We start from the raw sequence: 25,109 nt of genomic DNA, 5'->3' as shown, positions 1-25,109 counted from the left end.
GCACTCAGTCCCCAGCCTGTAGCGGTATATGCAGTTCTTACTTCCTAAGTGCAGGACTCTTCACTTGCCCTTGTTGAACCTCATCAGATTTCTTTTGGCCCAATCCTCCAATTTGTCTAGGTCACTCTGGACCCTATGCCTACCCTGCAGTGTATCTACCTCTCCCGCCAGTATAGTGTCATCTGCGAACTTCCTGAGGGTGCAATTAATCCCATAATCCAGATCATTGATAAAGATGTTGAACAAAACCGGCCCCAGGACCGACCCTTGGGGCACTTCACTTGATACCGGTTGCCAATTAGACATCGAGCCGTTGATCACTACCCATTGAACCCGACAATCTAGCCAGCTTTCTATCCACCTTATAGTCCATTCATCCAATCCATACTTTTTTAACTTGCTTGCAAGAATACTGTGGGAGACTGTATCAAAAGCTTTGCTAAAGTCAAGATATATCACATCCACCGCTTTCCCCATATCCACAGAGCCAGTTATCTCATCATGGAAGGCAATCAGGTTGGTCAGGCATGACTTGCTTTTGGTGAATCCATGTTGACTGTTCCTGATCACCTTCAAAAGGATGAACTACAAATGCAGGGCATAATTTTACCTTTGGAGTTCAAGGGATGGGCTGCATCAATTTTATGTATCCCAGAGAGTACTGGCAGCAAAAGAATTTACAGGGACTATAAAATCACCATAAACTCCTGGTTGGAAGTGGACCAATATTCAATTCCTAAAATATAAGATTTATTTGCAATACTGGAAGAGGGACTGAAGTTTACCAAATGAGACTTGTCCCAAGCCTACCAGATATGGTACTGCAGTCAGGTTCAAAACAATTGCTGAAGTGAATGCATATAATGGGCTATTTAGGTCTGAAAGATTACATTACTGGGAAACCAGTGCACCTGCTGTATTTCAAAATTGGTAGATCAATCAATTTTACTTACTATAAGTTTTGTCATAGAAATTAGAGATGTTAAAAAATTATCATCTCTCTAATATTTGCAGGGTATGTCACTGCCAGATTTCTTACAATAAATTACCTACATTTTTTTGCTGTGGTAAAAGTTTTCTAAATATATAGCCTAAATTTTCCTTTTCATTCCATTTTTCTTAGTTATTCCCTCCTTGTACAATGTTAAATTATAATATATTTGTATCATGCCTCTTCTTAGCCATAACTAGTAGAACAGTTACTACAATTACTACAACAGTAATGGTTGATCTTTAAGATGCGCTTGTCAGTGTGGATTCCACTGTAGGTGCTAATGCACCTTATACATGCAAGATCAGATTCTTTTGCATAGCTGTGCCTGTTGGGTCTGTGCATGCATCTTATGCCTCCTTGTTGTTACACGTAAGGGCACAAAGGGCAAAGCAGCCAAAACCCTCCCTCATTTTCCTCACAATTGGAAGCACATGTTAGCTGAGGATTCTAAAAGCGGGGATGGAGGGCAAGCTGCAGCAGGATCCATATGCATAACATTTTGAAGAACCAGAGTTACTTTAGGGTAATTAACCGTTCTTTCCTCTTTGAGTATGTGTCAGAGTGGATCCTACTGTAGGTAACTGCAAGCAGTACTCCTTCTGGATGGTGAGATGAGGAGTATCAGCTGCATTAGCTGAACAGAGATTGTAGTACTGCTCTCTCAAACTTGGCATCTGCCCTGGCAGCTAATTTCAATGACTAATGTTTGACAAAAGTCAGTGGGTTATTCTACATCATCTTATGTGTCTCAGAAATTGGCAAGTTCCAGAATCGGGGAGATGTTGCTTGAGCTCTGATGGAATGAACATTGACGTTTGGAACTATCCTTGAGATGCACTGTGTTACCCATTTGGAAATTCACTATGATAGCCCGGCCTTAGAAAACAGTCTGAACAGCTTGGTCCTGTCAATGTAGTAAACTAGCATAGTGGAAATGTCCAGTGTATGTATCTTCTTCTGTCATAAATTAGCCTGGAGCTCTGGGAAGATGACAGGCAAGTTGATTGATTCAGACAGAACTTCTAAGACCACCTTGGGGTTGAATGTGAAGTGAGGTTTTGGCACCATCATGTTGTGTTTCTGAAATGGCATGCAGGGAGGGCCAGCCATGAGTGCTTGGTGCTCACTCTCTCTCCTGGCTGAACTGATAGCAAGTAAGAAAATGATCTTCAGAATGAGATGATGTAAGGAGCATTCTGAAAGGGGCTCAAAGGGAGGCCCTATTAGTCTCTAGAGCACAATGTTGAGGTCCCTGGCAAGAGTAGGTTCTCTCACCAGTGGCTAAGTACATAACAAATCTTTGAGGAACTTAAACACCACTGGATGGGAGAAGACCAAGCATGACTGCACAGGCAAATGGCACATCAAAATAAATACAAGGTGAACCTTAATGTAGCTGAACAAAAGGCTCGAATGTTTCAGATGCAGCAAGTAGTCAAGGAGCTATGGTTCTGAAGCGTGCATTGGGTCCAGGTCATATTCAGCTGCCCATATCAAGAACCTCTTCCATTTTAACAAATAAGCCTTTCTGATAGATGTCTTGCTGCTCTGTATCAGGATCTCCTGGATTTATTTAGAGCAAAATCTGTCCATGGTACTTAACCAGCCAACATCCAGGCTGTTAGATGTAGGGACTTTGGATCTGGAGTACCTAACTGTGGTGTTATGAAATCAAGCCTGGGCAGTTTGGGAGTTGAACCACCACTAGTCATTTTGTGAAGATTCTCAGTGCTGTGGAGAATCCAAATAGCAGCATCTTGTACTGGTAGTGATTTAGTCCTACTATGAATCTCAGGTACTTCCTGTGAGCTGAGTGGATGGTTGTGTTGAAGTATGTGTCTTGCAAGCTGAAAACCATGAACAAGTCTTGAGCCTGCTGAGGTGGAATGATGGAGGCAAGCATTTCCATCCTGAATCTGAGGTGGCATATGTATTTGTTCAGTTTCCTCTGGTATAGGATAGAGTGAACACCCCCTTTTCTTCTCTGGGATAAGGAAATTTAGGAAGTAGAAGTCTCTTCCCTGGAATCTCCTCCATGGTTTGCAGATGAAGCAATGAAATCACTTCTTTTTGTAATAGGGTTTCATGAGAAGTTCACTGATTTTAGAGAGAGAGAGAGAGAGAGAGCGACACACACACACACACTTTTTTAACATCCAAATTGAAGAAGAAAAAACGGAAGGGTGAAGGCTATATTTCTTCACTAATTTAGTAGAAAAGAACAAGTTTGAAGCTCTAAGAAGTAAAGACATGGACACTTGCTGGGTTCCGTCTTCTGGAGTAAGAGGGAACTAAGTGAGTGTCATGGCCAGTCTGTCCTTTATGCCCTTTCCGTGGAAGCATGAGGTGGCACTGGGTGCATGTGTGGCCCTAAAATACACTGATATTCAAAAGGATCTGATCTTACACACCTAAGGCACATTGTCACTTGCAGGGGCATCCAAACTGGTACATACTTGAAGAACAAAGATATACTATACATACTTACTTCTTAATTTTTCCTCATAAATAAATCCTTCTAACCCTGGATAATTTTGTTGCTCTTTTAGTATTACCCTCCATTTTTTTAAATTTATGTGATATTGAGGTGGCCAAAACATAGTGTCAAATATTCTAGATTCATTCTCAGAAACTTATAGGGTAAGTCTACGCTGAATCTGGGAGAGAGTCTCCCAGTCCAGATCCACAGACTCGCATTAGCAGGGCTTGTGCTAGTGCACAAAAAATAGGGGTGTAGACACTGGAAAGCCTTGGAGTCAGGGGGCGGCCTTGACAGCCTTAGCTCCAGCCTTAGCCATAACATCAAAGCAATGGGTACACAGCTATTTTCAGTACGCTAGCACAAGCTCAGCTAACACAAGTCTGCGGACCTGGGCTGGGAGGCTCACTCCCAGATGCAGTGTAGACAAACCCTAATAAGTGCTTATCACCTCCCTACTGTGCAACATGATGCCTCTGTCTATACAGCAAGACGTTACATTAGTTTTTCTTTCTACCAACCCAGACTACGAGCTCAGATCAAATCTGCTCTCCTTTATGACTTTTGTATCTTTTAATATTAGTACATTCTATGTGTTACTTTCCCATTAGTGATATGTGTTTCAGATACCTTCCTCCAATTGTATTGTTTCCATTTTTCCTTGCTTAATACCATTTTAATTTATGCCCACATTTCTAACCTTTCTAGGCCCATTTCTATTATTTCTCTGTGATCACTGATATTCACAACACCTTCCATCACTGAAATTCACAGATAACCTGTAGTTTACCTTCACTTCCAGTTTGTTAATGAAAATGTTAAATAAGAAGGACTAATTCCTGCAGTATCCAAATATAAATGTCCTCTCACCTGGATTGCATTTAATTAGTACTCTTTGTTTGAGTTTTCTGCCACTTTTCACTCCACAGTGCTCAGATCCAAGCCAATCTGAGTTACATTTTGTAATAGTTAACTAAATAGACTATTGTACCATACACGTCAACAAACCTACTGTAATAACTGCACAGATATGCAAGGCAGGAAATACAATATTGATTCTAATAATTATTGAAGTGGACAAGCATCCTGCTAGAGCAATCAGCACACATTCAACTAAACACAAATAATATATTGTTTAAAAATTATGGGCTACATTGAACAACTTGCAGTCACATAGGCAAGCACTTCAGCAGGAATACATGTGTACATGCTTGATCAGAAGAGTTACACTTGTAGAATTTTGATCTAAATAAATCAAACATTTAAGTAATTTTCTTTCTGATGCTCTATTAATAAATGGAAGCCACAGATGTTGTTGTTCTTAAATATTATTTATGTTTCCCCAATATATTCTTTACTTCAGATATAATCAACAGTCCAAACAAGAAGAAAACTAGTAAGGAAAACAAAAGGACAAACAAAGAAATCCTTTTTTGCCCAATGACAGAAATGTAAATGCTGTCCCCTAATATACTGTCAGAAGTAGTATAATATATTTTGTACATATTATAGGCAGCACAAATACTAAAGCCTGTAGTGAAAGTTGCTTGACATGTCTCAAGATCCTGTTTTCAGCTGTTTATAACTTTGTCAAATGGTAATCATTTGGGCTGAAATTTTCCATGCCAAGTGTCTGCCTCATACTGAATTGTCTTGGAAAGTTTCAGCAAAAATGGTTGAGCCATTTTTAAGAATGAAGATAAGGAAAAACTTTGTTTTACCCATGCTAAATGGGTAAATGGAAGCCAATGGGGCGGGGAAAGCAGTGGCTGACAGGAGCCACTGGTGGGGACAGCAGAGTGTTTTGAGAAGTAAACTGCAAAGTATAATCTACTTTCCCCGATCCAACTTTCTTCTGTGAAATATTACTCATATTTATTTGCAGAGTTACTGAATCTTTGCAAAAGAGATTTCTTAAGGGTTTGAAGAAGTCAACAGAGGCCAAAATCACATATTTATTACAAATCTACTTGTCTTTTAATACATTTATTAAAATGGCACTCATTAATACCAGATTTAAGTAATTACAGAATTTAGAGCAGTGGTCTCCAACCTTTTTAAGCACAAGATCACTTTCTGAATTTAAGTGCAATCCAGGATTTACCTCAAAGAAAATGCAGAAATAACAGTAATCACACAAACCCAAACATCCTTGCCCTACCCCCTGCTCTGCCTCTTCCGCAAGGCTATGCCCCTGCCCTGCCCCTTCTCTGAGGCCCCACCCCACTCACTCCATCCCCCCTCCCTCCGTCACTCACTCTCCCCCACCCTCACTCACTTTCACCAGGCTGGGGCAGGGGGTTGGGGTGCAGGAGGGGGTGCAGGGCATGGGGTGCATGAGGGGGCTCAGGGCTGGGGGTTGGGGTGCAGGGTACAGGCTCTGGGAGGGAGTTTCAGTGTGGGGGGTCAGGGCTGGGGTAGGCAGTTGGGGTCAGCAGGGGGTTCAGGGCTTGGCCAGGGGGTTGGGGTGCAGGCTCCGGCAGTGTGCCGCTTACCTCAGGTAGCCATGCAGCGGGGCTAAAGGAGGCTCCCAGCCTGCCCTGGCCCCGTGCTGCTTCCAGAAGTGGCCGGCATGTCCAGCAGTGGCTCCTGGGGGGGAGGGGCAGGTGGCTTCACATACTGCCCCCGTCCACAGACACCGCCCCCGCAGCTCCCATTGTCCACAGTTTCCCGTTCCCAGCCAATGGGAGCTGTGGGGGTGGTGCCCGAGGGTGAGGGCAGCGTGCGGAGGAGACCCTCTGCCCCTTCCTCCCCACCAGGAGCCGCTGCTGGACATGCTGGAAACTCCTGGGAGCAGCGCAGGGCCAGGGCAGGCAGGGAGCCTGCCTTAGCCCTGCTGCGCCACCGGACTGTTAGCGGCCTATCTCCCGGTTTGGCTGCAGGAGGGTTGGCAACCCTACTCTGTGACCGAGATTGACTGTCAGAGGCTCCACAGTCGACCAGTCGATCACAATCTACCGGTTGGTGACCACTGATTTAGAGCCTTTTACTTCTAATGTAGGTCACAAGTTGCAATTTAACTCAAGGTGGCTGTCCTGGTGGTGTCCAAGAACCATCTCTGATTTCTTCCTTATGTGATCAGAAGTTGTTCATGGCAGCTCCTTCTGCCTCCCTCCCTTTGATCCCCATACCCTATGAGTAGGGGGAGAGAGAGGGAAAAATGGGAGTAAAGACCCCATTCTGGACTGGATTAAGCCTTGGGTCTGTGCTAGATGTACAGAGAATAGATTCACTCTGTATACTACAGATTCTCTCACAGCTGAGATTAAAAAAATGTACTGAAAAATCTGTGTATGTATTTGTTACATTATATAAACTCAAAAAGTGTTACAAAATTATCTTCTTTAGTATTACATAAAAAAAGCATATATAATGCAATACACTACTGAATTTAACTATTTCCACAAACAGTCATATTGTAGTCTATAAAGTTAAATTTTTCAATATTTTTATAATTATATATTAAAAATCAACACTTTAACTTTGGTTCCTAAAGTAAACACATAGAAACGTGATCTTAAAATAGGACACCAACAGCTCAGAATGTCATAGAAAGGAACAGATGGAAGATAATCTGAACAGATCCAAAAACTGTCAGTACAAAAAACTCTCTCTTTTTATTATAATACCAATATCAAAACAAACCAATAGCACTTTTCATAACTTACCTTAGAGATCTGAAACAACACAGACTGCTGAATTAAGTATAATCAGTCTCCTCCCAAGATACAACATGTAACTTTTCCACCACTTTCAAATCTGCAGTGGAAGGTATTTTAGGCCTGGCTAAATATCACTGAAAAAAAATTCGTTCACATGTTTGGCCATGTCTTACATTCCATCTCCTTCCACTGGCAACATAGACACAGCTAATTTTAATCTGTGACATAAACAGCTAGCATGACAGTTAAAATTGTTTAGGCACTGACTCCAACACACTGCACTAACTGTACCAGCATAAGAAATTTCTGATGTACAATAAAAGGGCCCAACCCTATTAGGTCCAGGGCACCAAAAATTCAGAGTTACTCAGCGCCTTGCAAGATTAAAATCAGAGGATTACTAAACTCTTTAGCTTCCTATAACACCCATTGCTAATTTAAAGAAAATATATATTCAGACTGCATACATAATTTCCAATGGAAATCTAATAATCTGTTCAATAAAATCCTTATTAATGTTAACAATACTCTAATTATAATACATCTTTTATAATTATTAGTAATTAATATAATTAAAACAGCACAACAGTGGCTAATAAATTTTCTTACCCCTTACATATGAAATATGAAAATGTATACCATAATCTTTGTTTAAAACAATGTAAGGGATGCAGGTGCAGGCCTTAAAACTATATATTTAGTGATCAAATTATGCTAACATTATGTTACATTCATAAGTGTAATTTTATGTTCAAGTTTTAAATGTAAAAACAAGAATTCTGGCTTTGCACTGCTTATATTAGCCTGATTATGCAAATACTAACCCTCAAACTCTGTTTTCGTTCATGATACTTTGGTTAAAATCAGTGCTGGTAGCTGTTTACATTTTAAAATACATTAAGATATACATTTGAAAGATTTATAGAAGATTAAAAGCTGTGGAAACATTTGCTATGTGAAGCACTGTAATCATTATCCATATGTTTTATATGCTTGCACCATTTTATTTCTCAAAGTACCATGTATTTCCTTTTTTCTAACTATGCATTCACATTGTAGCCTGCTTTAAAATTGAAGGTCTAATCAGACATCCAAAAGCTTCAGATAATAAATTTAGGACTGACACAGTCCCAGTTAATGACAGAGTTACAAAATACTCCTTTCATTTTATGAATTCTCTGCCCATTAATCCTTCATCAACTTCTGTTTAGAATATACAACACCAGAGTTCATTTACACACAGAAAACTAAATCATGAATGTATGACAAATACTGCTAAATATATTTTTCAAAATCAAAGATTTCTAAATAAAATAGGTTTCAGAGTGGTAGCACACAGCTTTCAGTCAAAGAGCCTCTATGATTAACCCACTGGATTTATGAAAAATTAAAATGTGATGTAGACATTTCCTTAATATTAAGACACTAAAGCTTTTGCTTAATTGAAATTCCCACTGAGTCTTAGATGAAGAATAAGCCTCTAGATAATGCGGTTTTGAAGGACTTGATACACTCATGGATAAGCTTATAGATACTTTAAGATTTGGGGGCCGAAATTTCTTTAAAATTTGGCTACTTGTTCTGGAGGGATAAAAAGAGCTACCACAAAATCTATTCAGAATGCAAAAGATTACAAAGTTATTACTTCATTTTGATAAAATTCTTCTGTTTCCTTTATATAAAGTTTGTTTGGAGTTCAGTTTCTCCTGTTTTATTTCCCACTTGAGAGAAGAGAAATATTGCTCTGATTCTAGATTGGCATGACATTTGTTGTCAGCTTTGCCACCTATCTAATGTATGAAACATTAAACATAAAAAAAAAATCAAAGAATAAATAAATATCTCAATTAATGTCATCAGAAGTGTTCAGAAACTGGGACTGGAGCAATAACTTATTTTTAATGAGTTCTGGAAGAGAATATGCAGAATAAATTATTAAACTTTGCTGAACAGCAGCAAATTAGTGTTTATATTCTTACTTTTTATTTCATCCTGTTGTACTACTATTTATTTTCTTCTAGTGTCCTGCACATTATATTTTTCCTCCTTAAATAATTATCAGTCTTTTAGAACACTAAATCTAGTATGAGCTATGCATTCTCAAGTAGCTATGTTTCATATTGCATCTTCTGTGTTACTTATCATGTATGTGTATGTTAATTCTTCTACAGCTTACCAAACATATAAGAAAGAACATCAATACACATTTGAACTTAAACCATGGCTGTAGGCCAAACAAAATAAGTGTAATTAACAGAATGTTTAGAATGTATGTTTGGTTACTTTGATAAAAAATAAAAGTAACATATTATTAGTAGGTTTCAGAGTAACAGCCGTGTTAGTCTGTATTCGCAAAAAGAAAAGGAGTACTTGTGGCACCTTAGAGACTAACCAATTTATTTGAGCATGAGCTTTCGTGAGCTACAGCTCACTTCATCAGAGCTGTAGCTCACGAAAGCTCATGCTCAAATAAATATATTATTAGTAAATACGATATGAGCAAACAGACGCATACGGATCTATAATTACTGCCACTTCCACGTCTAATAAATTTTTATAAAAAGCTTTTATTAAAAAAAAATCCTTAGCTGATTTAAGGTTACTTTCCCAGTTCCACTAACTGGTTGTGCTGCTCTCCTCTCTGGGTCTTTGCATGAATTGAATCATCTATTTACTCTGTCCTGACCAGGGGATGGAGGGCAGTGTCTTTTGGCTTCTCTTCTCCCTCTCAAGGGAGTGCCAATGATCCAATTACCAAGTTGAACTGAAAAGCACCATGTGACAGGGCGGAGCAGCCCCGCACTGGTACCGCAGGGGTTAACCCTTCCTTCCTAGTAGAGGAAGCCATGCCCCTGAGGCTCTGCTGGGCATGCTTCAACTGGAGAACAGGTATAAAAGCCCACAGAGCTGCCCAGTCTGGGCAGACTGCTGGAGGGGAAGGAGGCACACTGCCAACTCCTGAAGAGGGATAGCCTGCACTCTAAGACCAGGAAGCCAGACAGACTGGGACGCAACCCTATGCCCAGATGGAATACATCACAGAAGGGGAACTGACTGGAGGACCCCCAGACACAGAGGACCCGGAGGTTACAGTAGGAAGTGACCCAGGGGAACTTTAGAAGAAAATGGCATTAGAGCTGCGCTGAGGCTCGGCGTGTTTCAGGCGGATCCCCGCCGAGCCGGTGGCAAGGGGAACTTGCCACTACCAGGGCCCTGGGTGACCCAGTGGAGAGCACGGGGGAATGGGGTGTGGTCCAGCATGTGAATCATATGGACTCTGGCCACTAGGCCACTCTAACCCTCCTGTGAGGGGTGATTCTATGGACTCCAGCCACTGGCCCACACTGTCCTGACGCTGGGGTGACTTCCATGGACTTTGGCCATTGGGCTGCACTGCCCTGACACTGAGGCGACTTCTATGGACTTTGGCCATTGGGCCACACTGCCCTGATGCGGGGGCGACATCTATGGAATCTGGCCATTTGGCTGCACTGCCCTGATACTGGGAGTGACTTATATGGACTCCAGCTGCTAGGGCACACTACCCGCCTGCAAGGGCAATTATATACACTTTGGCCACTGGGCCGCACTGCCCTGGCACTGGGGCAAGTTGTGGGGACTCTGGCTATTAGGCCGCACTACCCTAAGAAGGGTGATTGCATGGAGAGAGGCCATTAGGCTGCACCGTGCCACTCAGAGAGGCGAGCACGCAAACTTGGAAGTGGAGAGGTTCTGACACACCACCACCCTTTGCCCCAAAGGGACGGTAAGGTGCCAGACCCACCACACATCATTACACAGAGCACCAGATATGCTTCACTTGTGCAACAGTGCCTGGTTTGCATCCTGGGAGCAGGAAGCAGCCATTAGCAAAGTTGTACACTCATGAATTTGGTGAAAAACATTATGGAAGACTGTTCCTTGCACTAATATCTCTGATGATGAAGCTTCATTTTCTGTTAGTAAGATTAAGACTCTAAATGTATTTATATTAGTCTGGTGTCCTCTTTTAATTAATGAGATATATATATATATATATAAGGATTATTTTGCTTTTAATTTTGTAAATGTGTTGCTTTTTAAATAATTTTCGCATCTTTTTCATATCTATTCTTTTATTAATTTTATATAGAAATCATAATGAAACTACTGAAAATTTAAGCTAAAATCTCCCCCCACTCCAAAAAATGAAATGATATAAAATAATGTTAATGTTTATAATGCTTTTCAAATATCATAGATTTCAAATCACTTCATAAATATGGGTAGCACCCAGACCCTTAACTCCACCTGATACAGTCATGGTTGTACTCTGTGGGGACACTGGGACTATCTTCTCTTTTATGGAAAGGCATTTTCTGTTAAGGACCCTCAACTTAAGAATTCATTTTCCTCCACTGGATTCCAGTTAACTCAGTTTTGTTGATACTCAGGACACACTGTAAAGCTCATTTGGGTTTTTTTTGAGATTTAAAGAAAATTTGAGAGGCATGATGTGACTGAGGTGAATAGGGAAGGTGGGATATTTCTTTCAAATTTGATTGCCCAGTTGGTTGTTATCTTTATCATAGGCAGGGCTGGTAAAACCAGCTATTATGGTTGCCTGATACTTCCCATTTTAAGACACCAGCAAAGCTGTAATCAATGGAAAACAAACTCTAATCAGTTGGGCTTCAATTTTTCATGCTGGGTGTGTGCCTCAGGCTGAATTGTTCTGGAAAATTTCTCATCTCTCCAAGAACAAGTTTAGAGTAAAATACATTTGATTAACCATGTTAGAAAATTCTGGTGACCTTTTCTTTAAGCACAAAAGCCTCCTGGCTTTAGATCCAGGACCTGAAATTTGGCAAGGGGTGACCTTTGTGTCAGAATGTGGTTTTCCCATCACTGTGAAAATTCACCCAAATCTGGCTAAGTTATAACCCTTTCAAGAAATTTATTTAGCAGACACTCAGTAGAGACTTGCTACATCTTTGCAACTAACTTCTATGAAGATTCCATCCACACTTGAGCATGCTCAGACCAGGGCTGCAAGGGATTGTGATGAGGTTTCCAAGCCCCGCACTGGTAAGGTAATAGTTAAGGAGCAGCTCTGGGCCCACAAAGCCATGCCCAGCTGCCCCTTCTGGGCATGCTCACAGTGGAAACTGAGCTCAAAAGGAACAGCTTAGCTCAGTCTGGGTGGACAGAGTAGGAGAGCAGTTATGTGTTGCAGGGTCCTGCTGAGAAGTCACCGAGGCCCCATGCAGCTGAGAGAGGTCGCACTGCCAGGCTACTGCAAGCCCTTCAACCATGGAGGTGGACAATGACAAGCCGCGACTAAGAGAGGAAGACTCTCTAGAGCACAACAAGAGAGGACTCCAGGGAGAATGCAGAAACAAACCAGTGGCACTAGAGGAACTGAAGCCAGGGTAGGAAGTGTCCCAGGGAACAGGCATGGGGACACCCACCTCCAAGGCTGCATATTTTGAACTACTATTTACTGGATGATTGGTAGGAATCTGGTGGCGTATGGGAGGGCCCAGGTATCCCTATCTCCAGTCACAGACTCTCACCACATGGTGACACAGCCACGAACTCTCGCCACTGCACGACACAGCCCAGAGTACTGATACTACATGATACTGCCAGGCTCGGACACCAACCCCCCCAACACGTGGTGGAGAATGTGGGCAACACCTGAGCCCTGTTAAGAGGACCATTGGAATACCGACTGGACTGACCCAAAAGAGGCTATGAAAACTGAAAAACTGCTGAAATGGATGCTGGAGACAAATTCAAGGACATATGGCCTAATAGTGGTAGATTAATCTACAATAGTGGTAGATTAATACAATACAAGTGTTCGATGTAGCCAGTGCCTGTTGCCTTCGTAGTTGTTTTGCCTTTGTGGCAAACCTTGAAATATACTTCTGAAATTCATGTGACACTCCTGGGAAATTCTGCACCAAAAAATTAAAAATTCTGCACCAAAAATTTCAAAATTCTGTGCACATTTTAAAATTCTGCAAAATTCTGCATATTTTATTTGTCAAAATAACTAGTGCTGTCAAGTGAGACAGAGTAAGAGGATAAGCATCTTGAGATCCTCTGTGAGAGACAAATATAGAATTGTGTACAAAAAAAACTGCATAAAAAAAAAACAATGTAAAACTTTAGAGCCTACAAGTCCATTCAGTCCAACTTCTTGTTCAGCCAATAGCTCAGACAAACAAGTTTGTTTACATTTGCAGGAGATAATGCTGCCCACTTCTTATTTACAATGTCACCTGAAAGTGAGAACAGGCGTTCGCATGGCATTTTTGTAGCCAGCACTGCAAGGTATTTACTTGCCAGATATGCTAAACAGTCATATACCCCTTCATGCTTTGACCATCATTCCAGAGGACATGCTTTTATGCTGATAATGCTCGTTAAAAAAATAATACGGTACTTAAATTTGTGACTGAACTCTTTGGGGGAGTATTGTATGTCCCCTGCTCTGTTTTACCTGCATTCTGCCATATATTTTATGTTACAGTTGTCTTGGATGATGACCCAACACATGTTGTTTGTTTTAAGAACACTTTCACTGCAAATTTAACAAAATGCAAAGAAGATCCCGATGTGAAATTTCTAAAGATAGCTACAGCACTTGACCCAAGGTTTAAGAAGCTGAAGTGCCTTCCAAAATCTGAGAGGGATGAGGTATGGAGCAAGCTTTCAGAAGTCTTAGAAGAGCAACATTCTAATGTGGAAACTACAGAACCCAAACCACCAAAAAAGAAAATCAACCCTTCCGCTGGTGGCATCTGACTCAAATGATGAAAATGAACATGTGTCAGTCCACACTGCTTTGGATCATTATCCAGCAGAACCTGTCATCAGCATGGACGCATGTCCTCTGGAATAGTGGCTGAAGCATCAAGGGACATAATAATCTTCAGCGTATCTGGCATGTAAATATCTTACGACTCCAGCTACAAGTGCCATGCAAACGCCCGTTCTCACTTTCAGGTGACACTGTAAAGAAGACGAGGTTAGCTTTATCTCCTGCAAATATAAACAGACTTGTTTGTGTGAGTGATTGGCACTACAGTACTTGTATGAGGTGAACTGAAAAATACTATTTCTTTTGTTTTGTACAATGCAAATATTTGTAATAAAAAATAAATATAAAGTGAGCACTGAACACTTTGTATTCTGTGTTGTAATTGAAATCAATATATTTTAAAATGTAGAAAACATCCAAAAATATTTAAATAAATGGTGGTCTATTATTGTTTAACAATTAAGTTTTTTAATTGCGCTATTAATCACAATTTTTTAACAGCTTGACAGCCCTACTTCACATTATTTTAATTAAAAAGAAAAGGAGTACTTGTGGCACCTTAGAGACTAACCAATTTATTAGAGCATAAGCTTTCGTGAGCTACAGCTCACTTCATCAGATGCATATCGTGGAAACTGCAGCAGACTTTATATATACACAGAGAATATGAACCAATACCTCCTCCCACCCCACTGTCCTGCTGGTAATAGCTTATCTAAAGTGATCATCAGGTGGGCCATTTCCAGCACAAATCCAGGTTTTCTCACCCTCCACCCCCCCACACAAATTCACTCTCCTGCTGGATTTGTGCTGGAAATGGCCCACCTGATGATCACTTTAGATAAGCTATTACCAGCAGGACAGTGGGGTGGGAGGAGGTATTGGTTCATATTCTCTGTGTATATATAAAGTCTGCTGCAGTTTCCACGATATGCATCTGATGAAGTGAGCTGTAGCTCACGAAAGCTTATGCTCTAATAAATTGGTTAGTCTCTAAGGTGCCATAAGTACTCCTTTTCTTTTTGCGAATACAGACTAACACGGCTGTTACTCTGAAACCTGTCATTATTTTAATTAATATCTTCCTGTTTTCCTCTTTCCTCTAAGAATACTGAAAATTTAGCATAGCAGCCATGTTGGTCTCTAAGGTGCCACAAGTACTCCTTTTCTTTTTGAAAATTTAGCGTGTCACCAGCATTCTTTGTGGACTTTTGAAAAATAGCAACAGCTTTGTGGTGACACAAGGAAGCTTGGTGCCTCTCAAATTTGTCTTAAGTCTTTTTCTAAATAAAGAATCCAGACTCTATGAGAGCTTCATTTGTGTACTTAGTCAAAAGTAGCTTGTGCCTAAAAGCTGTACAACAGTAGAAACAAAGTACACTGTCACTAGCTTCAGAATAATGGAGCCACTGAAAATCATCAAACCTGGGTGAGCAGAAAGAATGGCTCCTTTGCCAAGGTTACACATAGCAAAAGATTTAAGTTGTAGCTGATGAGGTATCTCAGAAATGCTAATGACATCAGCCAACTGACATTAGATTCCTGTTGCATGTGATGGCCAAGACAGCTCAGTAGTACAACCAGCAGAAGCTGTTCCACTTGCTGTTGGAATTGTAGTTTCCTCCTTTTTAAGCAGCCGTGTTTTAAGCGATTTCATTTTAGCGCTCTGAAAATATAAACTTTGTTTCTGTAATTCACTCAGTCTCTCCTCACTTAGTAAGAGTGGTGTATGGCTGCAGAATTAAGAACAAACACAGTACTCTTTGGCAAACAAATATTTAGTTAACCTCTTAGTTTTATATAGTCACGATCTTTGTAGAACTATTATGTGGCAGAATGAAGAAAGGAAACAGCCTACATCTGATCCATTGATTGCACTGGAAAACAACTGTTTGTATGTTCTGCTTATATAACAGGGATGGTCAAACTGTGGCTCGCGAGACGCATGTGGCTCTTTTACAGTTAAAGTATGGCTTACGGAACAACCCCCCCCCCCGCCCTTTCCGCAGCTACCATACTGGAAGGGGAGTGGGGAGCTTGAGACCTCTGCCTTGCAGTGGGTGGTGAAGTAGGACCTTCTGTCCAGTGGGGAGGGTGATCTCGGGGCTTCAGCCTCACAGGGCACGCCTGCTGAGGCTCGGGGCTTCAGCAGGAGTGGGGCTGAAGCATCAAGCCCCTTAAGGCACCTCCCACAGGGCTGAAGCCCCGAGACCTGGCAGATGTGCCCTGTCTCTTGAACTTCTGAAGATTCTTAGATGCGGCTCAGAGGGTCAGTAAGTTTGGCCACCCCTGTTATATAATCTCCTGGGTTCCTTGCTCACCAGAGTCTGAGAAGAAAAATACTCCAAGTAAGATAGCAGCTGGAGGCCCTTTGACAGCTGCCTCCCCAGGCATGATAGGCTGAGGTCAGAGGCTGTAGAAAGCAGCCAAAGAGCTACAGGCTCCATGATATCTGCCCTACCCCTTACCTTTATGAAAAGAACAAATGGAAGAAATGAGGAGGGAGCGAGGGAAACGAAAGAAGAATAGAGCCTATCAGGAGGCTCTAGAAGTCAGCTGCAGATGAGTAAAAGCTAGCTGGACCTATTCCAGGTCTTCCTAGAGAGAGACAGAGTAAGAGGATAAACATCTTGAGATCCTCTGTGAGAGACAAAGGGAAAAAGCCAATCAGAAGCACACACAGATGAGACTCACACAGGAACTGAGAATCCCCCCTCAAAAGACAAGACCCTACTTGCTGAGCCATTTCCCTGCCAGGGAAGAAAGGAGAAAGAGCCTGCTGCAGGAGAGACCTTCAACCTGGCCCAGGCTACAAAAGAGCTGGTTGAACCCCAGGAGAAAGAGAGGGACTTCAAGCAGCTGAGACAATCAGAGGACTATACCCTTTCTGTGCTGAAAAGAATAAACTGAATAATTAGGGAACTGCCCCGCTACAAAAAATAGCTAGTGTGAACATGATATTCAATAGCTATTTTATTTTTTAATGCAAGCCCTTATCCTCCAAATAAAGTTGTCTATGCCCCTAGGAAATGAAATTATTTTAAGGACTTAGAGGAGGAAGCAGATGAAGCTCTCAGAAAAGGATGGAAGATCAAGAAAAACCCATTTGATGGGAAAACAAAGTAGAGGAAATCACTAGGGAACAAATTGTCTGAAACTGAAAAAAATAAATGCTGCAGCCAACACTATGCTGAAAGTACACATGAGCATCCTCTGGTGGATTGCAAAGAAAAATGAAGCCAAATTCAACACAAAATTAGCAAGAAAAGTTATTGGCAGGGGACGTTTGCAAAGCCAGCTCCCTCTGAATTCTATAGCAACTCACATACTGTTTGAAATAGACTGGAGGAGGAGGGAAGAAGCAGCAGGAGCAGCCTCTGAAGAAGACAACTTTAAAAGCTGTGGGATAGAGGCAGCAGGGGCAGAGGACTGCAAGGGAGGGAACTCCCTCAGTAGCACTAGACAGAATCTGTTCCTGGAAGAAGATATTAGCCAGAGGGATGAAATCCCTGTGGGAAAGGATAATAAAGGGTCTAGAACAACAGAGTAAGTGGAGTCTGCACAATTGGTGATGGATCCACTGGGGTTTCTTAGGTTTGTTTTTCGTATCACTGGCAAGTTGCACAACTCATAGAATCTTCAGAGAAGCGTGTCTGGCTATTTTTTCTTGACCTGTTCCTTTCTATTTTCATCCTTCCTCTTCTCGCCCATTTTTGGAGTCATGTTGTATCATTGGAGAAAAGAGCAAGAGTAAAGAAAAGCCTGGAGTAAGAAGACTCAGAGCTGTGCTCTATTCTTCCAAAAAGAGAAAGCAAAGAATACTGGAGCAGTGGAAGGTGGAATCAGTTTATATACTCCCTTTGGATTTCACTATTTGCCCTCTTGCTTTTTGGTAAATGATGCTATAAAACTAACTGTTCTGTATTTCCAGTAGGATGGGGGAAATACACTCAATGAGCAGGACATTACCAACTGGGACCAAAATGGCTTAAACTAAAATGTGAACTAATTAAATACTGAAACTGAAGTCCTTTTGGTCTGATGATAATTTGGGATAAGAAAAAGTGATCACTCTTGAACATAGGATAATTTCCAAAATTTGGATTAACTCATTCCAAATATCATTAGTTATGTATTTGTATTTGATCTTTTGAAAGGCAATATTTAAAATAATGGAGCAATGAAAGCATTACCATAAAATACTTTTACCAGATTCCTTTGCCTATTTGTTTAGAAGTTTTCTTAAACTTTAAAATCCTCTCTTTATCAAGAATGAGCTTGAATTCAGGTCTCTTGGCCTAAATGTTTTCCAGAGAAGTAGATATCCTCTTGTAGGAGGCATAAGAAATACGGGAGAACTTCCACTTGTCCTACTAAGAAGGACTTGCTAAAAATTTTCTCTTTACTCCCATCCAAGCTCACCTAATTTTAAGTATAACATTACGTTTGTAACAATTGATCTTTTCTTGTGGATCAGTGATATATATTTAACAAATGGTAATACAGGTGAGGCATATTGATTTCTCTTAAATTATTTTATGTGAGATATGTTGCTAAAATAAAGAAATGCTTTTATTTCATGGAACACATTCATATAGTGTTAAATCCAGTAATCTGTTGCTTCTGAAAAATATGATAGAACAAAAGTATTAGACTTCATTAATTCATATGTATCATTATCTTTAAGATACATACTTTTTTGTGTGTGTGAAACATAGCTGAGAGAGGAAAAAACAATATAAAAGGAGCTAGGAATTGAATAAAGTAGACAGCCTGTTAGAGGTTGTTTCATTAATCCTTTATATGATCAAGGGACTGATACTTCTGAAGAACAGCATCAATATGCTTCTGGTTTTCAATAGACATCTAAGGAGTTAGACATCTAACCAATTTATATATTGGTTAAAATCTGAAAATATATTTATTTTACAGTCTGGATTGAAAGCATAGTTATCACTAAATCTTCAGTGTAGAGCGTGTTGATTAATCTTATTGACATGATCAAAAAGAGAGTACAATAATGTATGGACTTATTTTCTTTTGCAGCAGATAATGAGGTCATGGTTATATGTTAAAAAAGGTTCTTAATTTCTCATTTTGTAGGGGTTATATCACATTATTAATAATGTAGAGCCAGCTTTAGGGCCAGGCAAACTGGGCCCACGCCCAGGGTGCCTTAGCCAGGCGTGCGCCCCAAGGTTCCCCTTGCTGGCTGCGGTGGGACTTCACTTGGCCGCAGAGCAGACTCCTCCTCTCCGGCCCCTCCCCAGCACTGGGCCGGCAGGCTTCTCCCTGTTCCCGCTCCCCTGGCCTACTCACTCCTCAGCCAGCTGGCTATTATGTGCTATCTACTGTACTTGGAAAACTCCTTATAGTCTTTAACTCGGTTGGCAGTAGTTGTCTCCTTGTGCCCCTTTCCTTCTCACTGACTTTTTCTAAGGATTCTTACTTTCCAATTTACATTCATTGCTATCAATTTCCCTTTTTTCCATTAGTTATATATTTATCTTTTATTTATTTATGTTTTGTAGTTTCTTTCTCTCCCCCTGGCTCCGCCCAGGCCCCACCCCGACTCTACCCTTCCCCCAAGGTCCCACCCGACCTCTTCCCACCCCACCCAGTGCTGCCCCCTCCCCCAAGCATGCAGCACCCTCGCTCCTCCCTCCAGCGCCTCCTGATGCCACGAAACAGCTGATCCATGGCAGGCAGTAGGCGCTGAGAGGGAGGAGGAGGCGCTGATCTGTGGGGCCCACCAGCAGGCAGGAGGCACTGGTGGGATGGGGAGGTTCTGCGAGGGGGTCTGCTGGTGGGTGCTCAGCACCCACCATTTTTTCCCCAGGGGTGCTCAAGCACGGAGCACTCACAAAGTCGGCACCTATGCTTCCCCTTTAAGCCAGGTTAGATTTTTCTTTTTTTTAAACTGGAACTGCCTTCTACCTCAGTTGAGGCTTTTTGGGGGGCAACTAGTAAAGTGTTCTTATACAGTTCAAAATTATCATTTACATTTTTCAGTTTAAATTATCTCTCCCAGCTGATGTGACTTAATTTTTTTAGCTTTGTGAAACTGGTCCTTTTTAAACCACTAAAATACATATATATTGTGGATTTATGTAGAAAAGGCAGACTATAGATTTTTCAAAGCCTCAGAAAATCTTATGTCTTGGAATCAATCCAGGGTAACAATACGTATGATTATCCCAGTGTTGTTTTTTTAAAAAAAAATCCATTTTTATATAGCATTCTTCAGAGATTTGCAAAATTTATTTTAAATCCTTCATTGGCAGGGTGACTTCAATTTGGAACAAAGACCAGATATTTATTTAAAAAACTTCCCATCTTAGAAAACATGCAGAACACTGGGCTCTTCCTAAGTTGCTATCGCCAAATATTTGTAATTACCTAGTAATTTTGCACAGATTTTACATTTTCATCATATTGAGGAAGAAGAGAAATTTATGTTCTTTTAAAAAAAACAGAAATGTAATTTTATGGTATATACTTTTTCATGGTAATAAAGTAGTTATTTTACTTTAACAATGAGAAAACACAAACGCCATACATCACACTAAGCAAATAAACAAAACAAACTATTCTTCTACAGTCTATTGCAGGTCAATATATTTTAAAAGTTTTAGAAACATTGTTATAAATGTTGTGCACCAAAGGCAGAATATACATTTAGAACACCAGAATTTTTAGTCAATGATAAGCTCACAGATAAGCCACAGATAAATAATTCATCACAGTATTTTTGTATAATTTGCATACATTGCAGTTTGTGAAACTAAAACTAATTCTTTGTTTTCTTAGACTGACATTTTGTAATTGATTTAAATCCACACAAAAATTGGCATTTCCAACTGATTAAACCTATCAATGTGGCTCTATTATCTTTAAGTGAAAAACTGTAATTAACCCTACAAACTTAATACTCCAAACACTAGCAGAAAGCAATTAAACTTGAATATTATTCTCAAATTTAGCAAGAATGACAATTTGATAAGGTACAGTTACATAACATAAGAACATAAAAGTTAAAACTTATGCTCCCAAAAGAGAATGAAAGGTAAATGTAATTTTATATTTTGTGTAAATGTTTGCAGCTCCAAACAACATCAAAAATTATAATCTACAGATATAACAGTTAATACAGCAGCTCAGTGAAAATAGTGCATTATTTGGGGAGTGGTATCTACATTGTTTATTTTGTACGTATGTATGTAGTCAAACATAAGAACAGATGAGCTAATTCTTGTATTCTTATAAAGTTGATTATTGATTATTTTCATGATATTCCTGGACAATTGTTTGTAAATAAGTTTCATATGGAAAATAGATTATGTAGGATATACAGGATATGGGGGATGATTAAACACAAGTGGCAAGGTATACTACTCAGAAGTATTATGAAACAGCATTTAGCAAGATATCCCACTGGTCACTGCAAAGCATTCTTACAACTAGCAGCCCTGGGGATAAATATATTTTCTGCTCTGTAGAACAAGTTATATTTTTTAAAAAGCTGTTTTATAACAACAAAATCTAACACAGGGTAAAAATACACAATTACACTGCCTCTGGTTTTGAGCATTACAACAGAAGGTCTAATTTTCAAATTTGGGTGCCCAAAATTCAGCATAAGATCCATATTTAGGCTCCTTTATCATCCATGTATCAAATCCCAATCCCACTGAAATCACAGGGAGCTCTGCAATTGACTTTAATAGAATCAGGATTGATCCCAAGTGCTTATTTAAGTGTCCAGTCCTTTATATATTCACACATGTAACTTTGCTTAAGAAAATATTTCCATTTACATCAATTGAAAGACAGCAGTAAAGTTACTCACATCATCTTCGTTTGCTGAACTGAGCACTAAAATCAGCATTTAGGCACCTAAATTTGAAAACTGCAACCACAATCTTAAATCACCACTCCTCATATCACTACATCCTCTTATATTTTATTACTTAGTTATATCCTCAGAGACATTTAATTTTACAAGCTTTGCAATATATTCATTTCTGTAAAACTATCTTAAAGACAGTCTTATTACCTGTATGGATGGCTCCATCTTCTAATGCACTAGTACTTCCTCCATGAAATCCAGGATTCATTTATCATGTTTTTGAGAGCACCACCAAGTCTCTAATAATTTTTCCCCCTTTAAGTAGTCAGAACTGTGAAAGGACAACATATTTTACAATGAAAACATTGTATGCATAATGCCGTATTTATTTACTATGTTCCACCAGTTGCATGAAAACTTTGAAATTCGTCAATTTGAAATCTAGTCAACTTTAAAAAAAAAGAGTTGGAAACAGTTCCTAGTTCTATATTTACCCCTACCCCAACCATATATTTTTTAATTCTCTCCCTCTCTCTCTTTTGATGCTGTGTGAAAGATCCACATAAATAAGGGAAATTGACTAGAGTGAAAATTGAATATACACAAAATGCTGTCAAAACTCATAGGGCCATTTACTCTGATAGGTATGTATAACTGCTCATTAATGTATAAAGGGTTCCCTGTCTAAAAAAATTGATTAGTATTGTCTTTGCTAATTTCCTTGTTATAGTAATCATTGGTGTTACTTGTAAGGACAGAAGTGTGATTTTTACTTCAACAGTGTCATTTTTTAGAGGGACACACTAAATTTGGCTCAAAAGTACATTTTTTGTTCAAAAAACCCACAAAAGCCTTTTTCAAAAATCTAAGGTTAACAGAACTTTAATTCCTTTAAAAAAAAATCCCTTTGGTGTTTGCACCACACATTGCAGCACTGTAATGGAGCTTGAGAATTTGAAAATGAAACAACCACACTTGCAATCCGTGGAGCAGCTCAAGATGGGTCCCTCTCGATTTAGAAGAAATAGGGCTAGCAGCAGAGTATTCTCTGTGAGGGGACATTCTCTGTGTGGAACAGCCATCACCTGTCTGAAACAGTTCAAGTCTACTGATCTTCAGGACACATTGAGAGGTACATCTATTTATGTGGGCTGCTATGGAGGTGGATTTTGAGGACAATCTGATTTGTGGTAGACGAGTTTGGTTGCTGGCAGGTGGTTCAGTTTTGGTTTTGTAATTCATGGCATAGGCACTTAAAGCCTTAGTTAGGAGCCCCTTTTTATTAGTTATGTGTTTAATATAGCTAAATAAACAAACCTACATAAACAAACATGAAACTGACTAGTTTATTTTCACTGGCCTACCTGAAAGCAATGAAAACAAAATACCACAGTGAAAAATAAATGAGATTTGAAATTTCTTCAGTTTTAATCTGAAATATTACTAGAAACATTGTTTTTTTGAAATCTTACTTTGAATATAAAAGTGTTCCTTAAAGGTGTACAGCAAAATACACATTTCCAAAAAAATATACCACTCTTGTGGTGTATTAACTATTGTATCATATAGTGCAACAAATAATATATCTCATACACATACATAGAGATGAAGGCCAATTCTTTAAGAGGAGTCTTTGTTTCATTTTATTTTTACAGAAATCTAAGTTGATACACAAGTTATGCAAATTTCAATACAAAATTAAAATGTATTTGCTAAAGATGCTAAAATTATATATCCACATAAATAAATTGTATAAATGACAGAAAAGTCTAAATATTTAACATACTGAAACAAGTTAAACTTGATGAAATTAACTGCTGACTACAATATCCTCCTTCAAAAGAACTTAAAATCACAGTATCAGCCACTCAAATGTTGCAACTATTTATGTCTCAGAAGAAAAGGCTGTATCTCCCCCCCAGCAAACACTTGTGAATCGCCTTCAAAGTGAGTTTTTTCACTGGTTTGCTCTTTTGTGTAGCAGTCACATGCGCATGGAAATTTCTGTTTAATCTTACCCTCAGAAACAATATTTACATTACACTCAACCTGAATAGGTGGGGTAAATAAAAAGCTTCCAGCAAAATCATCACCATATCTCACGTAACAGCTACATGCTCACTTCAAACCCCACTCCCTTGGAGAAACCAGTTCAACTGAACCGATCAGTTCCACTTCTGGGGGAAAAAACACAAAGTGTGTAGTATTTATAAAATCCACAACAAATACCATTTATCACCCATCACCCCCGCCCCAATTCCCACCTAGAACAAATGCCATTCTCTTTGCCCAAACAATCGGTGGAAGAATTACTGTCCTCCCACTGCCCTCATCCCAGTATCTAGCCAATGGGGTACAGCGCAGCGTGGGCCAGGGTGGCCATATGGGGTGGGAGCAAGGCAGGGGGCTGCATGAGATGAGGGCGGTGGCCACACGGGATGAAAGTGAGGCAGGGGGCTGTGTGGGACAGAAAGGACTAGCCCCAGTGTATGGGAGTGGGGCGGGAGGGGGGGGGCGCAGAGACATGGGGCGAAGCAGGAGGCTCCATGGGGTGAGGCAGGAGGTTGCATGGGATGGGGGGGGCGTACAGGGCAGGTCGAGGCAGGGGGCTGTATGGGATGGGGCGAGGCAGGAGGCTGCGCGGGGGCTGGAGGGTGGGGGGGGGTGTCCGGACGGGAGAGGGGCCGGGCTGGGGGGGGGAAGAGGGTGCATGGGGAGGGGGGAGTTGATGAGGGTTTACCTGCTGCTGCCGCTCGGCTCCGCGGGGGCTGCACGCGGCAGAGTCCCCCTGCGTCCCTTCATGCCGCGGGGGCTGCCGAACCCGCCCTGAGGCACGAACCGTCATCCAGTCTCCTCCCCGCTCTCCCAACTCGGCGGCTGCCCCACTTGCTGCGCGGGCAGCGGACGCCGCCGGGGTGGGGAAGGGGGTCGCCGCCGCCACTCGGGGGACCCGAGAAGAAGGGATGGAAACTCCCGGCTACCTCCTCCCCCGCGGCCCGCCGCGTCCGTCCTCCGACTGCGGGGCCCCAGGCGCAGCGCCGCTGGACAGACTCCTCCAGCTGCCCCCGCGTCGCTCCAACCGCCGCCAGCCCCATCGCCACACAGCGCGCGCCCGGCGGGCTGGCACGTGCCGCTGCTCATCGGCAGGAGAGCTTCTCCCGCCAACATAGCTTATGCTGCGTGCAGAGAGCGCTCTCCCACCAGCCCAGAGCGTCTTCGCCAGATGTGCTGCAACCCTGTCACTGCCACGCTGTCAGCGTAGACATGGCCTTATTCAAAGTTCAGGGGTTGGTATACAGAGACCTCAACCTGCT

The 25,109-nt window shown here is 41.0% G+C and overlaps 1 protein-coding gene across 4 annotated transcripts in view; it reads right to left on the bottom strand.

Annotated features, from left to right (window-relative positions):
- Positions 1-24,809, bottom strand: part of SGCG (sarcoglycan gamma) — a 140,532-nt gene extending 115,723 nt beyond the window's left edge. Inside the window, exons 1-3 of one of the 4 annotated variants that reach the window (XM_084633683.1) lie at positions 24,536-24,809; positions 23,814-23,972; positions 22,003-22,126 (exon numbers count right to left, since the gene is read on the bottom strand). In XM_084633683.1, coding sequence (XP_084489809.1) covers positions 22,003-22,020 — 18 coding nt within the window. In that variant the 5' untranslated portion in view covers positions 22,021-22,126; positions 23,814-23,972; positions 24,536-24,809. Of the gene's footprint in view, positions 1-22,002; positions 22,127-23,813; positions 23,973-24,535 lie in introns of those variants that run through there. The other 3 variants (XM_084633684.1, XM_084633685.1, XM_084633686.1) reach the window with 3 other exon arrangements.
- Between the last annotated feature and the right edge of the window lie 300 nt (positions 24,810-25,109).

The sequence above is a fragment of the Lepidochelys olivacea genome, assembly GCF_965140295.1.
Source record: "Lepidochelys olivacea isolate rLepOli2 genome assembly, chromosome: 1".
Lineage (NCBI taxonomy): Eukaryota > Metazoa > Chordata > Testudines > Cheloniidae > Lepidochelys > Lepidochelys olivacea.
This window is presented reverse-complemented; position numbering and strand designations above follow the sequence as displayed.